At 38.4% G+C, this 16,760-nt stretch overlaps 1 protein-coding gene across 2 annotated transcripts in view; it reads left to right on the top strand.

The window, feature by feature from the left end:
• Positions 1–16,760, top strand: part of MAN1A1 (mannosidase alpha class 1A member 1) — a 139,819-nt gene that overhangs the window by 104,404 nt on the left and 18,655 nt on the right. For both annotated transcript variants that reach the window (XM_030946670.1, XM_030946671.1), the window contains 3 exons: positions 7,141–7,264; positions 9,529–9,622; positions 14,054–14,169. In XM_030946670.1, coding sequence (XP_030802530.1) covers positions 7,141–7,264; positions 9,529–9,622; positions 14,054–14,169 — 334 coding nt within the window. The remainder of the gene's footprint in view (positions 1–7,140; positions 7,265–9,528; positions 9,623–14,053; positions 14,170–16,760) is intronic.

Consider the following 16,760-nt stretch of genomic DNA (forward strand, 5'->3'; position numbering starts at 1 on the left):
AAAAATTATTCTTATGAAAGTATTTTCAGATGTGGCAATCCTAAATAATGCATGAAACTTTAGATACTCTCTGAAAATGACCTGTGAGAATCATCCTTCTGGCTGCCACTTGTCTCCTTTTCCTAAGGGATCACAGTATGGGTCAGGTTGGCAGAGACCACAGTGGATCCATCATCTGGTCCAACCTCCCTGCTCCAGCAGGGTTATCCTGGAGTACTCCCCCAGAGGATGCCACCGTCATATCCATAAAATATTTTTCCCCAGTATTTGCTTATTTTTAAGTTGAGTGTGTGTGTATATTTAGAATGTATTAATTGTTGGGGTTTAAGTTCAATCATTTGCCTAGGAATTTCTGAAAGCAATTAAGTTTTATTTAGCATTTTGATGTATTTTGTGCCATCTATGACTCTAGAGAAACTTCATCTTTTAAATGTATTTTGTTTAAAATCAAAATTGTAAATGAAAAACTTGATGGTTTTCTGACCTCTCTTCATTTGTTCTAAGGAGACTTAGTTGATTTAATCAAATTAAAATATTATGAAAGACTGGTAGTGACAGAAAAGAAATACAGCAAAGGCTTTGGCGGTGTATAGAAGGCTTTTGCAATATATAAACACTTCATTAGAAATGCTGAGGCTGGGCACTGTGTATTTATACTGACTTTTTACAAAAAGAAGACATAGGAATAATGAGCAATTCTGCTAAAATAGACTGTGCCCTTGGAGATTGTTCTAACTGGATTGAAATACAAAATTGTAGAATGATTTGGATTGTAACAGACCTTAAGAAGCATCTAGCTCCTAAAAAAATCATTAAAGATAAATTGTGAGTTAGGAAAAAACCTTTTATGTAATTAAAGATTTTAAAATATAACATTACAGAGTGTTTATCTCCAGTCCTCCCTTTTGTTATATGTTTTAGCCTGTAGAGAGTTAAAAAATCCATCTGGTACCTGTGAAGCTAATTGAAATTTTGAGATTTGGGCATGTGGCAAGGGGTAACTGTAGGAGACTGGTCTCCAAGGGTTTACTGTGTAACAGGAAAGACTCCATCCTCAGCTTAATCTCCTCTGTGAAGTGATTTAATTCTGTTATCTCCCTGCACTGATTATCAGGGGAGCCCCAAAGAGATGAATTTCTAAGGGTTCCCTTGCTGGAATTGCAGAGCTCTCCCATTTCCCCACCTCCTCTCGTGGTCAGACCTGTAGCTGGCACACAGCAGGGCTGCTGGATTACAGTGTGGGGTTTCAGCTGTGCAGCCAAATGGCATGTGGTCATAATTTTAAGACTAAAACATGGAAAAGCAATCACGTTATGCTTTCCAAATTGTCTGGGGACCACAGGCTTCCTTTGGGGAAAAAAGCGGAGGAGGATTTGTGGTTTTCTTTGACAAAGAAAGCCCTGATGATTCTACATTACTTCTGCTTTCAAGGCATGTTTGCTTGGGGGCTAAGACTCAAGGAGAAACATGAAGTGCATCCTGGGGTGCTGGGAGAGGAAAGCTGCAGGAAAGTTTGTATGTCCATTGCAACGCCCTCTGCCTGTGTCTCAATCTCCATTTGGAAAGGTCCCTCTCTCTCCTGGGTCTCTGAGCCACAGATGTTGGTGTGGAGGGACATAAGCCAGGTTCTGAGGAGTGGGCTGGGCAGCACTCTGCTCCTGCAGAAATCCTCTTAAAACAGGATTAAGCCTAACCAATTCCAGCCACAATCTATTTTCCAGGCAGATCCTCCTTGGCCCCTCAGCGCTGTTGGAAGTACCAGGCACAACCTGCGTGCTCCAGCCCTGGTGAATTTCAATGGACCCCTCTCAGTGATTTTTCTGTCACAGTGTTTTGCATTTTCACCCACAATCACAGGGTAGTTTCTTACAGAAAAAAAAAAATCAGCTTTAGTAAAGTCCAAAGGGGCTGTTGGGACTTATTTTCATTTTTAATTCTAAAACCTTTCTCAACAGCAGTACTTGGACACATCACATTGTTGCTGCTGTGTCTCTTTTATTTTGGCCTTTCACCTTTTTACTGGCTAAGTCTGCAGGAGGATACTGACTATCCTGTTGTACTCCTGCATTTTGCATTAAATATTGAAATTCTGACTTCTTGCTCTGGCTCCAGCTTGCAGAGTTGTCCTGGCATCCTCCAGGAAAGGTTGGGTATAATAAACAAGTTGTCTGCAGAGACTAACAGTTCTGCTCGCTGATGACAAGAATTTTGATAAGTGTTTTGACCCTTTGAAGTATTTGTGCAGTTTCCCTGAGGATTTGCTTTTCCTTTCAGTTGAAAATTAGCTGCTGCTTTATATATATTGGGGATGTAGTATAATTTTTTAAAACTCTTTTAAATATGGTTGTGCTTCTGAATTTCAGTGATTTTTTTTATAAAGCAACCTTTGAATATTTATATTTCCTCTGTGGTTCCCTCTCTTGGTACACTCCGTACATTTTAGAAGACTAAGTGATCTCATACTTTCTGTTCTTATGTACAGATGAACCAACAATGATCTGCTGGAAAAATACTGAATTGAGTTACCAGCAGCCCAGGTCAATCAGGCTCATATTTCCCAAGAATGAATGACATTAGAATTACAAACACTGGTTTTCAGATTCTGTGGCGCTCAGTGTTCAGAAACAAAATTTATAAAATCAGTAAGAAATATTATTAACCAAAATATTATGCTTCTCTGATCCAGAGCCTCACTTCAAATTTGTCTTACTTACATAATAAAAGTTATAAGTCCTAAAGTTCTCTGAATATCTTACACAAACTTTTTGTGTGTTTTATGCAGTGTAAAATATACTATTTTAGACACAGTGATTTCAGATAGGTTAAAATATATAAAGGTATAAACTGAAGATATTTTAGTACTTGTCTGAATCTTCAAAGTAGTTTGAGTAGTGTGTCTCCTTCCCTCTTTCCTTCCTGAAGTGTACAGTAGGAGTTTTGTTTCTAACTCTGATGCCAGTACATGACTGACACTTAGTACAGGTTCTAGTGTGTATCAACATAAGAAAAATTGAAAAATTCAGTGGCAAGGTAAATTACAAAAAGAAAGCAAGAAAAAGAAATGCAGCTAATATAAAAAGTATCATACCTGGCCCCCTTTGCTGTTCTTCATCTCTTTCTGAAAACTGCATTTGTCAGCTTACAAGACATTTGTGACAATAAACTATTAAACAGAGTGAAAATAAGATGCCAAAAGTTTTCAGGGCTTTACAGGTTGTGCTTTGACTGGGAGGAGTGATCTGCACATAAGTTTGGCGCAGAGTCATAAACCACCTTTTGAGAATCCCCCAAATGCCCTGATCATTCTTTGGGTTCAGATTCCTGCTATTGTTTCTTGACTTGAGTAATGGGCACCCCCAGACAAAAAACCTGTAGGAACCTGCAGCATTATGTAGGTTTTCTAAAACTTGGGAGTAGAAATACAACCTTTCACCAGAGACTCAGGCTTGCATCTCAAGACTTCAGGAAGCCAGTGCATAACTTCATAACTGAAGAGTAATGAGATACCCAGCACTGACTTTATGGCTGAATGGTAAATAAATTCTTAGCATTGATCTTTTTTAACTTTGCAGGAGTTTTTGTTCACCCTGATAATGGTAATGGTGAAGAGCTTGAAAAATGTCTGAGTTGTGAGCACTGGTTATGTTATCTCATGAATGGGCAGAAATCAGTATTTTACTATGTCTAGTTATTAAGATTTACTGAGCTGTTAGATTTATTTATTACATGTTATTTTCTAGGGCACCTCAAGTAATATATAAATGTACTCATTGTTTATAATCCCTGACACAGTTGTCTTTTCCATTTATTTTGTTCTGATTAGTTTCTCTCCTTTTTAAAGTTCTGTGTTTTGTTTAAAAGTATACAATATTTATGATTTGGAGGGTGGGGAGGGCAGGGCTGAAAAAAGAGCACCCTCCTCATTTCCTTTTCTTTTTTTTAAGCCTAAATACTGTTAAACAAAAGTCAAAATCTACTTTCCCAATCAAAAATGATCAGAGTGTGAAATCTCTCCCATTCTGAATGCTGAAAGCTTTGTTGAGTATTTCCTGGTCTCTCTCTCCAGGAGCTGACTGTCTGCATAATGCACACTGGAGTATCATCTTAAAATAAGGATGGAGTTAAATGGAATCAGAAGCAGCACTGTGGCTGTTCCAGTTAGCATGAGGGAATATAGAAAACTTACCTGTTCCATTGCTCCCAAAGATGAAATATATCCTATGGAGATGATCAGTTGGCTGGAGCACCCCTCCTGTGAAGACATGCTGAGAGAATTGAGCTGTTCAACCTGCAGAAATGTTTGGAGAGACCTCACAGCAGCCTTTCAGTCCCTAAAGGGGTCTGCAAGAGAGCTGAGAGGGACTTTTGGCAAGGGCAGGTAGTGATAGGCCAAGGGAGAATGGCTTTAAACTAAAAGAGATTAGGTTTAGATTAGATTAATACCAGGAAGAAATTTTTTATGTGAGGATGGGGAGACACTGGAATTGGCTGCCCAGAGGAGCTGTGGAGTGAAGTGTTCAAGGCCAGGTGGGACAGGGCTGTGAGCAACCTGTGAAAGGTGCCCCTGCCCATAGCAGGGGGGTTGGAACCAGATTTTTACTGTCTCTTTCAACCCAGGCCATTCTATGGTATGAGAAAATACCAGACATCCATAGCTGAAGGTTGCATGAAAAGTAGTTGAGGGACTGAAGTGCAAATCGTGGGTACTACCACTTACTGAAATCAGCTTTTCAGTGACAGAGCTTGCATCTGAGGGTAAACCAACACATAGCCCTGTTATTTTGCAGATTTACCAGAAATGTTGATGCCTTTTTTCCTAATCACCTGACCCAACTGAAAAAAAATGAAAACTCTGTTAAATAGTACCTAAGATGTAACATAGATGTTTATTTCTACTTATTTTTTGGCATTAAGATCAAAGAATGCAAGTTCATAATTTTGAAACCGTCTTAAACAAGGAGAATCTTCCACTCATGGCAAAGCGCATTGCTGCATGCAGAAAACCTCTTGGAAATTTTCCTTGTTAACAAAACCCACTACATGAAAGTGTTCTGGCAGGTTGTATTGGTATGAGCAGACACTGGGGTAGAGTGCAAGTAGGAACTCTATTACGTTTTCTGTCAATTTTGGTTGATGTCTTGCTGCAGGAACAGCTCGATGTTTTTACTTTGAGATTGATTGAGAAACTTTCTAGAAAAAAGCACATGTGCTTTTTCTATTTCTACCACAACATGGTAACTTTTTGAAATTCTGAGGGTTTTTTTTTCATTTTTTTCTTCCTGTGAACTTTATGTCAGCTCTTTTAATCTGGGTAATTTGGAAACAGAATAAAATATTTTCATCTAGAAGTCAGCAGTTAGAACTTGAGATAGCATGTAGCAGAGATGGCGTCTGTTCTTGGGTGAATAACCAGTCTGCAAGTTCTTCAGACTGTAGAGGAGAGGTTTCCAGATATGTTGTCTGCTTGTACTCACCTTGATCCTGTTCTCTGTAATATCTGATGCTTTTACATTGCCATTCAAAAAAAATCCAAGCCACCGTATACTGAAGTGCAGACAGCTTCTAAACCAGGTGTGGGTTTCTCTTCACTCTGTAAAAAGTACTCAAATTTTTGTAAGAGAGATCTTAAAATGAGTTATTAAGATACCATAAACTTGTGTTCTGTTTCAGTCACTCAAATACCATACCAAATTGGGATTGCGTGCATCTTTGCAGTACCCTGATTTCATTGTGTCATTGATTTTGGTCTGCAGCTATGAAGATTAGAAACAATTTTTGGGCAATTATTTACATCAGAGGACTTATATGTGTCCAGCCCCTTGCACCTTTATGGTCAACCAGGGGAGCCTCATCACATCTCTTTCCTTTGTGCTCTTTGTGCCTTTTCTCTGCTTTTGAAGCTTAATGACTTGGTTTTATTTTGTGTGTCTGGCAGAAGTCTCAAAATACCATTTGATATAGCTAGCAGGGAGATTTACCTAATGGAGTCTTAATTTCCATGCATTGGTTAAACTTCAGTTATAGATGATCTTTTGAAGAACAGCTTAATAAATCTGAGAACTTCCATCATGATTTATTGGAGTTTTTGCTGGTTTTGGGTTTTTTGAGTCGCATTTTAACTCAGGAAGAATACCATATTTTCATGGTTGTGCAACTGCTAATTGATGTAGTGGCTGCTTATGTGTAAAAGTAAAATGAAAATTTTATTTATATACAGATGTGTTTGTGTTTAATGCTCTTTACAACTTGGAAATGTGGAAGATGTTCCGTACCTAATAAGAGTATTTGTATGTAACATTCATCCTAATAATAAGCTAATCTGTCATTATTCAGCTAGGTGCTCTGGAACATTGGCTAACCTTTCTATAATTTCAGGGGTTTTTTCCTGAATATTGCTGCTGGAAATTTCAAGGGGGAAAGAACCCCCACCTTTTTGTAATGAAACTTCAGTAGACTTGCCATTCTGAGTCTCAAGCAGCTTTAGTTTCTAGTGGGGATTTAGCAATAAATGTGATTTTCTCTATTCTCAATACAAATCCTAAGATTAATTTTGCTGTGAAGTATCTTTAGGTCATAATTAAAACTGAAGTTACTCATCCTGGTACGAGTGCCCAGACAGAAAATACATACTTATCCTACCCTATCAAAGTCTCATGCATTAAGAAGTATATGCTGCATGTAATACTTCTAACTTAAAGCCTATTCTGTGTATATTCATTATTTAAGTTAATGAGCAATTGCACTGTAGAAATTAGAGTTAGAATTGGAGAGTGTTGTGTTAAGTACAGAGCAAAAGAGGTGAAGCATGAGAATGCTTTCTTATCATCAGTAGTTTTTTGTCCTGTCTTTAAACACGATATCCTGCAATGCAACACTGTGACAGTGAGAAGTGTGATGGAGCCATTTGTGAGCTAAAAGAAGCAACTGTACAGCCTAAGTGGAGCTGGACTGAAGTAATTCAAGGTCCTGTGGGCAAATCATGGAAGGCTGCTGAAGCATGGCTCCTTACATACATATTAAGTACATTTAGATTAATTATCTTCTCATGATACTGTTATAGCTACTGCCTATTACACTTTATTAGCATTGCCTTACAGATGCTCATGATTATTTTCTGTCTTTCTCTTCCCCCCATCTTAGTGGAATCGGTCGAAATTGGCCATGGGCCTCCGGTGGAAGCAGCATTTTGGCAGAATTTGGGACTTTGCATCTGGAGTTTGTACATTTGAGCCACCTGTCTGGAAACCCTGTCTTTGCTGAAAAGGTTAGACTGCTCTGTCAAAATCATGTTGTAAAATATAAAGCACATATTCAGAGACTAATATCAATAAGGAGAGATTTGGATTTTCCTCAATTGTAAGCATTTGTCACATTTTCCCTAATTACCTTGGCATGTTTTTGTATTAAAAAGTCAAAAGTCTCTTCCAAAATCATTCTGATATACGTTCTTGTATATGGCCCCATAAAACATTTAATTTCTGTTTATCTTCTGCATTAGTATCACATTAAGCAATCAGACTGTACAGCTTTCTTCAGTTCTTTACTTAATGGGGTGTAAACAAAACCTGACATTATATTCAGAATAATAACTGATGCCTAGAGAAAGCAAAGCACCATGGTGATTTCAACAAGTTTACTCTTCAAAATGTTGTTTAATATGACTGCTGTCAGTGAGATCAGAAAGCCCTTCCATTGCACTATAAGAAATATATTTTGAACTCTCTTTGGGGAAGGAAAAAAGACATCACATCCTTAGACAAACCAATTGTTGTGCATACTAATTCTTCCAAAATTTGAAAACATTGTCTTCTGGATAATTTTTATATATATGAGCCATGGAAAGTTAACTCCTCCTTCCCTCAACTCCCACCTGAACAATTTTGCTTTGCTTTTTAATGTACTAATAGCCAGCAAGTCCTGTTCTTTATCAGGACTTTATCACTTTATCACTTATCTTCTTTATATTTCCTAATTAAAACGTACACTTGATTTTGTATTCTTACTGCAGCCACCCCATGTTACCTAAAGCTGATATTATCGACTTAATAATCTGATTATTTATGAGACTCCAAATGTTTAGCAGTAGGTCTAAAAGCAATAGTCAAATCTAAAATTATTATTGGGTAAGGACTGAGTGGCTTTGCTGCAGGACCATTGTCAGCATTGGAATAAATTTTGTGAAGCAAACTCCTAGCAGTTTTCATGTATTTAGGGGTAAATTTAAGAGCAGTTTCTCTTAAATTTGGACTGGGGATGGGGAGTAGATGAGTAGGGAGTGGCAGCACTGAGGAATAGCCAGAAATAAATTTTCAACATAAGTTAATTATCTTGTGGCATTTATGGTAATTTAATGCAGAACATCTGTTCTACTAAGAGACAATGAAAGTGTTTATCTTAAAAGTCCTAGCCCATGGTTCTTCTACACAGTGGCATCATGCTCTAGCTGCAAGATGCTGGAAATCTGTTTTTGTAAGCTATTCTTAAAACCCTTTAGAGATTGCAATTACAAAACCCTCAGAGATGAACCATTCCAGGGCTGGTACACTTGATAAAGAAGAAGAAACACTGGAATAATTTTTGCATGGATGTATTCGTAGAAGAATTCATTAATTGAGGTCTAGGACTCATTGCAGCCTGCATTTGGGCAGTGAGTAGTGTCAAGATGCAGGAGTAAGTTTGTGTACCACAACAGAAATCCTTCTGCAGCTTGGTATAAGTTAATTTATCTTCTTTTTCACTAGCTATGTCATGGTCTCTAGGCACTTGGGGGTTTATAATGAAGCTGTCAGTACCTTTTTGTTACGATTTCTGGCCTGCAGTGCTCAGGGTCCTCATTCTTCCAAGCTGCTACATTTGTTTTTCTGTGAATCCTAAAATGCAGTATAACTCATTTCATGTGCTCTGCAGTGGATTGTGCTGCTGGATGGCTCCAGCTGCTGAGCATCTGGACTGTAATTGTTTCCCCGGGCATCTCATTTGTAGTGAGCTCCTTAGCAGTGCCAGCAGAGCTCTGAGGGCTGCCTGGGTCCCTGCTGCTGGGCAAGCTGCTGGTGTAAACCTCAGTCAGTTCCAGACGTGCTCTCCTTTCCAGGCAAAACTCATTTGCAGTGCACTTCCACATCTGCACTAGGTGATAAGCTTAATATTTAATAGCATTTCTGATTTAGGTATACAAGGAATATAAATGCTGATGTAGCTGAGCGTAGTTAAGGCAAATAGGCTCAGTCAATTTCAGCATCCTGTGGAGAAGGGGGATACTCTGCATGGCAAGTCCTGAACTTTGGAGCTTTCTCCTGTTGTGTTGTTTCATGGCTGACAATTGGCACAGAAACTCCCAAGGTTTTCAGAATCTTGTTTGCATGATGATATCAGCTTTTTCAATAGTGATACAATTGCACAGAGGGGTGTGTATGTGTGTGTGTGTGTGTGTGTTGAATAAGATCAGGGGGGTTATTTTTAGGCATATTTACACTCCTGTATTTTGTGGGGAAAATGGATAAGTGCTCAGTGTTTTGTACCTTCCACTAGGTAATGAATATCCGAAAAGTTCTAAATCGCCTGGATAAACCAGAGGGCCTTTACCCCAACTACCTGAATCCCAGCAGTGGCCAGTGGGGCCAGCGTAAGTAGCTGAAGTCTTTGCTACTATGACCTGTCTATCAGGATTCTCTTTGCAGTCATTAACTTCTTTCAGTCACTATTACATGTTTTTTGTATAAAAAGAACTTTTATAATGTATAGAAACTCACTTTATATCTGAGGTTCTACAAAATGTAAAAAATACTACAAATATAAAATTAATGATCTTACTTGCTATATTTTAATATACTTTTTCTGAGCTTTCAGTGTGACTTGTGGAAGCGGAGAAATGTATGAATATGTATGACTTTGGAAAGGAATTTGTGGACTACAGAAGTCTCTTATTCAAAAATCTAAAGTGCTCTCTGAAGTAGCTGTATAAGGAAACTTTATCAGTTTGTCTGAATCAAATTCCACATTTCCAGAGTTGTATGGCTCCACTGAAGGAAAAAAAGTAATAAGACAAGTCTTTCCAGTTAATCCCAGCTGTGATTTCTGTTGAAATTTAATACCACCAACTGAGGAAGCAAACTAAACAGAAATGTGTCATGGCATTAATCCCTTTGGAACCATTAGTGAAGATACCAAAATTAGAAGGAAAAGACTATAAAATACTAGAATTACTTGAATTCCTTAGGTTCTTCATGATGACTGAGCCTTTTGTTGTTGTTCATTGCTTTCTCTGATTTCCATAACTTGTCAAAAGTCTGCACAGTGTGTAGGATCATGATTTTAGAGATCTTATTGCTTTTTCCACTTTTCCTGTTTAGGTTCAGTCTATAACCATCCTATTCATGCAATTCTGTCTTTCTATTTTTTCTTCCTTATGTTATTGAATAAAACCAAGCAAGATATGCAAGGTGGCCATGAACCAGCAGCACCCTTTTGGCCAAGAAGGCCAATGGCATCCTGGGCTGCATTAGGAAGAGCATTCCCAGCAGGTCAAGTGAGGTGATCCTGCCTTTTTACTACGACCTATTGAGGCCATAACTGAGATGGTGTGTCCAGTTCTGTGGTTCTGGACTCCTCAGTACCATAAATAGGTCTATCAGATGGAGCAGGTCTGTCAGAGGGTGACAAAGATGATTGGGGACTGGAGCATCTCTCCTTTGAGGAAAGGCTGAGAGAGCTGGGCTGGTTCAGCATTAGGAAAACTGAGAAGGAACCAGGCTCTTCTCCAGGTTGCCAAGCAATAGGAAAGGGGCAATGGGAAGAAACTGATGCACAGAAAATTCTGCCTGAATATGAGGAAGAACTTTTCTGTGCGGGTGACAGAGCACTGGAACAAATTGCCTTTGTCTGGGAGAGATTGTGAAGTGTCCTTTACTGGAGATATTCAAGAACTATCTGGATACAATCCTGTGTCATGTGCTCTAGGACAACCCTGCTGGCGCAGGGAGGTTGGACCAGATGATCCATTGTGGTTCCTTCTAACCTATTCCATTCTGTGATTTCTTTGATTTTATTGATTAAAATCTATTTTTGAAAGTTTTTTGTCACTCTGAGTTAAAATGGTATCCAAAAAGATTGTGCTGCTCAGCTGTATTTTCCCATCAAGGCAAATGCCATTTCCCTTTATGAATTAGAAGTACACTGTCATTTCTCAGTCTGCTATGCTGTGAGGCTTCCTGCAGGTCACCATGCCACAAGGCCTGTGGCAGCTCAGTGTGCATGACCATCAGCTATGGTTGCATGTTGGTATAAACCCTGACATCCCTGCACAGATCTGAGACGTGTGCCCAATTGTAACACATGTCAGTTCAGCACAGCTTTGCAAGACATAAAAACCTCCCCTGGAAGTGTTGATCCTACAGCAGTAGGTACTGGATTTAATTAGAGACAATCTCAGCACCTGTGAGATAGATCCAGTTAACTCCTTTCTTGGCTTCTCTTAGCCACAGAAGCAGCTTTTTGAGGCTTCATGAGAGCAGATCTTTCCAGTGACTGAGGCAGTTAGTGGCTCTGCCTTACATATTTTAAAGTTGTCACTTATTCTGCCTTATGGCTTTTGTTATTTCCATATTTGTAATATAATTGCATCTTAAGCACTCCTCATTCACACAAAATGCCCATTTTTGTTGGTGTGCAGAAAAAAATTACTGTGTCCATGAGCTTTGTTTTCCAATAGCATGCTGTGTTGATGAGTAGATAGCTTCCCATGCCTGTGAATGGTGGGTGCAGGTGTTGATGCAGGTCTATCCCTGGCATGCTGAAGCAGCAAAGACAAGTTCCATCTTGTTCCATCTCTTTCATATCAGACTCCTCCATTCACCAACTCTGATTAACCAATTTTTTCCCCACAGAGAAGATCAGAACGTGAGACTTGAAAAATATGTCATTTGAGATTGCTTTTCTAGGCTGTTTTCAGCTGATTACAACAGAAGGGAAAAACCAAACAATCAAGACCCTTAATTGGCACAAGACAGAAATATTTTCTCTTAAATATAAAGTGGAGAGGGAGGAATGGTTTCTGAATGTTTCTTCTCCAGCAGTGCTGTAGCTGTGAAGGCTGCTGATGGATCTCTGCCATTGTTCCTGTAAATTCATTTAGCCCTTGTTATTTTGACAGTAAACTGACAGTGATTTGCTGCAGCATGCGTCAATTGGATTTGTCTACTGCAATAATGTATATAATAACAGGGCTTATTATTGATGAAACTCTGCTTGTGCTATTTAGTTTGCAAATGTCAGAGGTTTCTATGGTAATTTATTTAGGAAACTGTAAAGGTCATTTAAATGCTGCTGTTCAAAGATCAGCCTTTGATCACAGGAAATGTTCCCATTGTTTTAAGAAACCTCTTCTCCTTTTGGATCATGAACATTTAATTTAAAAAATGGTGTAGTCTTCCCAGAATTTCAGTGTATCTCACTCAAAAGAGGTTGGAGAGGGAAAAAAAAAAGCCTTTTCAAACCCAGGTTCTATGGCACAATATACTTGGTATGCAAAGGGACAGGATGCATTCAGAAAACTATTTTTTTTTTTTTGCGTGTCACAAGCTAGTGGAGGAAAAGGACACTGTTGATGTAGTTGGAATAGACAAATATCTGTCTTCTACATTTGCATGTCTTTGCAAGCTGTCTGGAAGGTAAAGGGAGGCTTTCCATGGAGAAAAGATACAAAGGAGTATAAAAATAAATTCTCTGTGTTCCTTAGAATTCTACCAACACGGGCATAAATTTGAAGCTAAGATCAGAGTTAGGTGTCAGGAAGTGTGAGCTCAGGATCACTAACCCTTCTGCATCTCGCTTTATGAGTCTGGATCATCCCATGCAAGCTTTTTTTTGTTTTCTCATGGCCAGAATTTTGTGGTATGACTCAGGAACTTGCTGTGTGATCTGTGTAATTACATCTCCATCCTGGATTTCTTGAGTGGAATTAGCAGATCCCTCCTTTGCTGTAAAAATGGCAGTTATAGATGAGAAGTCCTGGTAAAGCACTCCGAAATTTTTCACTGAAGACTTGATAAATGCCAAATCACTTAATTTTGCCAGGCAGCAACAAGTTTCAAAAGCTACCTCTAGCTACTCTTCTTCACTTAAAGGAGCTTAGAAAAACACTTTACATGTATATATAGTTGAAGTATTTAATGCATTTAGGGGATCTATGCTGAAATCATGATAACCCATCAAAATTTTGCCAAGAATCTTTTAGGTTCCTGGACAGTAAGTGGGTGCGATCTTGTACAAGCAGTTGAGAGCATCACTAAATTTCCCATCACTGGTGCAACTGATGTTGGATGTCTGGCTTGTGTGATCTTAGTGTTTCCAGAGTCACTAAATTGTGCAATTGAATAACCACATCTGTAGTACCAGATTGTTTCACATAGGGCAGAATAAAGCAGTGTCACAGCAACAATCCTTTGTAGATGAGGTGAAGTCCTTTTTTTCCTTCCAAACCACTGCTGAGTTCTGAGAGCAGTCAGAAGTTTAAAAATGTAGTATTATTTTTAAACATATGGCTCAGCATTTTGAAATACCACTAAATAACCTGAAATTCAACTCTGCAGTAAGGACCTAAAAGCCTTTTTTATGAAGTGACTTAAATGGAAAGTTAGTGACTAAAAGAGCAATGCCTGCACTTTAAGGGAAAGCCTTTATCAAATCAGAGAACACTTTCTACTTTTTTACCTTTTTAGAATAAAAAAAGAAAAAAACTTAGTTTGACATGGTTTTGTATGGAATAGACTACATGAATTAGAATGGACACATGTAAATTGTTTTCTCTTTGCAATGATCTCCTGCAGCACATTGTGGATATTAAATAGCTATAGCATTTTAGCTAGATTAAAAATATAGCAATAAAAGAAATAATTCTCTGTATATACCAGTAAAGTTTTTCCTGACGTTCCAGGCTTATGTTTATTAAAGATGTTGTAGAAATAGATCATTAAATACACTGTTTCAAACTGTAATTGTATTTTATTGTCATGGCTGAGGATGAAAATGCTGTTCAATCTCTTTCTTCCCTATTAAGATCATGTCTCCATTGGAGGGCTTGGGGATAGCTTTTATGAATATCTGCTCAAGGCATGGCTGATGTCAGACAAGACAGATGAAGATGGCAAGAAAATGTATTATGATGCTGTTCAGGTAAATAAGACATTTAAATCTTCCTTTCCATAATAATCTAATATATAATAATCCTAAAGAGACAGGCTGCGAGGACAATATGAGAGATTTATGTATTTGCTACCACAGGGTGTTTTTTCAAAGAATTAGTTTCTGTTCTAAAGAAGGCTTCTTCAAATAGAAGTGCTAGAGGAATACCGATACTGCGGGAAAGGGGAGAATTTTGAAGTATAACTATTTTTTTTTCTTTTACTGCAATATAGTCAATTGTCTCTGGAGGAGAGAGGTATAAAAGAAGCAACAAAAAATGCATCTACAAGTAGCTCTCAGATAGACATTCAACTCTTTTTCCTGAGTCTTCTCTAGATATATATTAGTCTTGTCCTTTTCCTTTGTATCCAGGAGGGAGTTCCGCTCTTGTGTTCAATTCTGTCATGAGTTTCAGCCATAAAAAGTGTTTTGATTGTGGTCCACACATGGATCATTGTGTTATGGTAGATAATTAGAAATTAAAATTGGGGTGTTGTTTCGCTAGCTTTTTGGTACAGGAGCATATACTTGTCAGCTTCTGCAAAACAGCCCAAATGGACACAAGAGAAAGTTTTATAAAATCAGAACTGTTCATACTTATATTTCTACATGTATTTATGATCCTGCTGGTCTGCACTCTCTTTTTTATTTATGGTATTTCCTTAATATGCTGTTTTGGGAGAAATAATGGGTTTGTGACACCAAATAGAGACTTGGCAAGTATTCAGTTTAAATGCATATTTACAGGCTTTCCTTCCAATCCTGGGCAAATGACCCATTTTCTCAGTTCTTTGCTTTCATATATATAGATATATATTAAAAAAGAGGATAATATTACTTCTTTTTTCATTATCCTTTCATCTGTTTTGACTGGAAGCTGTCTAGGGCCAGGACTTTTATCTCTGATTAACTGTGTGTATCTACAGTGCCTCCATAGACAAGGCTTTGAGATGCTAAGCAGTATCTGCTTATTCTTTCATATATGTGGAAACACACTGTCCCTAGGGAGGTCATAAGTCTCCTTTTACTTCCCATACGCAAAAAGTGGTGGGATTAAAAAAATACAACTGTGGTTGCTTATTGCAACCATCTTTTTTTTTCCATTAGAGAGGAAAGTCAGTGTGAAGATCTGAGGGAGGGTGTGATCTCTGGTGGTTGTAAATTTGACAACCAAGTGTCCTCTGCTAAGGAAATCTTGCCTTTAATTTTGTAAGTGCAGATTTGGATGCAGTCAGCCTCATCTTCGCTGCTAGCATGGTATCAACTTCAGAGCAAAAGGTGGATCTTAAATTAGGTTTGAGTGCATTTGAGGCTATAACATAAGAACACTGCTGTTGTAATAGCTCAGACATCGGGCTGTCAGCCAGAGAGAACAAAGTGTGTGAAATTATCAATTCATCTTACCACCAAAAACATCTTAAAGCACCTCAAAGCTGCTCCCAGCCTTCTACTTCTGCGGGTTTAAAAACATCATGTTTTTTGAGGTCCCAGCAGGGAGCAGAAGTGGTGACAGCCCCCACATTTAAGGACCAGTTCTCCCTGCTCAGATTTCAGCTGAAGGAACAGAATCACCTGTTCAGCAGCATCACTGAATGTGACAGTATCAGTGACAGGGTCTCAGCTCTGCTGCATATGACTGTATTTAAAGTACCTATTTTCTTAACACTTTTTAGTAGTACTAGCTCAGAAACAGTCCGAGCATCATGTCTGACCAGAGTGTTAGTGTTTGAGAGGACCTGACTAAAACCAGATTTCCTTGTGCTGCTGGCTGTTGCTATTTCCAGTATTTTCTGATCAATGGCATTCCTGTTGCCTGTTTTCTGTACCAAAGCTGAAAGTGCACATGCAGCATTAGGAGTGGCAGCTTGATGTTGTAAAGTAGCTTGTTCAGAAAGCAGCAGCAGAGTTTCAGCCTCACAGAAGCTGCAGGATGATTGGGCCCCACTGAGACACCAGGTTCTTCATTGGATAACTATCCTGATTTGAAATCCATCCTGGTACTGACTTCATTGCTATTGATCCATTACTTATCTAAATTAAAGCTGATTTAGGAGTCTGCACAAGCTGCAGTCTTTCTTTATAACTGAGGCTGCAGGGTTTGGGCATTCTGAGTCTGCTTGGTATTTTCTTAGAGAAATTTCCCCCAGCGCTCTCAGAATCTTTTTAAGACTATGCCAAAGGGAACAGCAGGATTATTCCTGGCCATTCAGTCCAGCACATACCCCCAGATTCTGAAAGAGTGATGTGAAGGCTTGATGCCTAATTCAATACCTTCTACTATCCAGAAACCACAAATGAAAATATATGGTGAGCTATATAGTTCACTGTGAAAAGCTGAAATCTATTTAGATGGAGCTTAGGGGTTATTTTTCACATTGTTCTGTAAATCATGTTTTTAAAAAAATGAATGCTTTCCATTAGAATTTTTGTATCACCTATAGATTATATAATGGCTTAAGTTAAAAGCAATAACTAAGATGTCAGGCTAGATTTAAAAACTGCTTCTGCTTGCCATGAAAATGCATTTGTGGCTGAAGCCATTGAAAGAGTTTATTCTTAATGGGAAAAGGGACCAAGATAGT

This window comes from Camarhynchus parvulus, chromosome 3 (assembly GCF_901933205.1).
Source record: "Camarhynchus parvulus chromosome 3, STF_HiC, whole genome shotgun sequence".
NCBI lineage: Eukaryota > Metazoa > Chordata > Aves > Passeriformes > Thraupidae > Camarhynchus > Camarhynchus parvulus.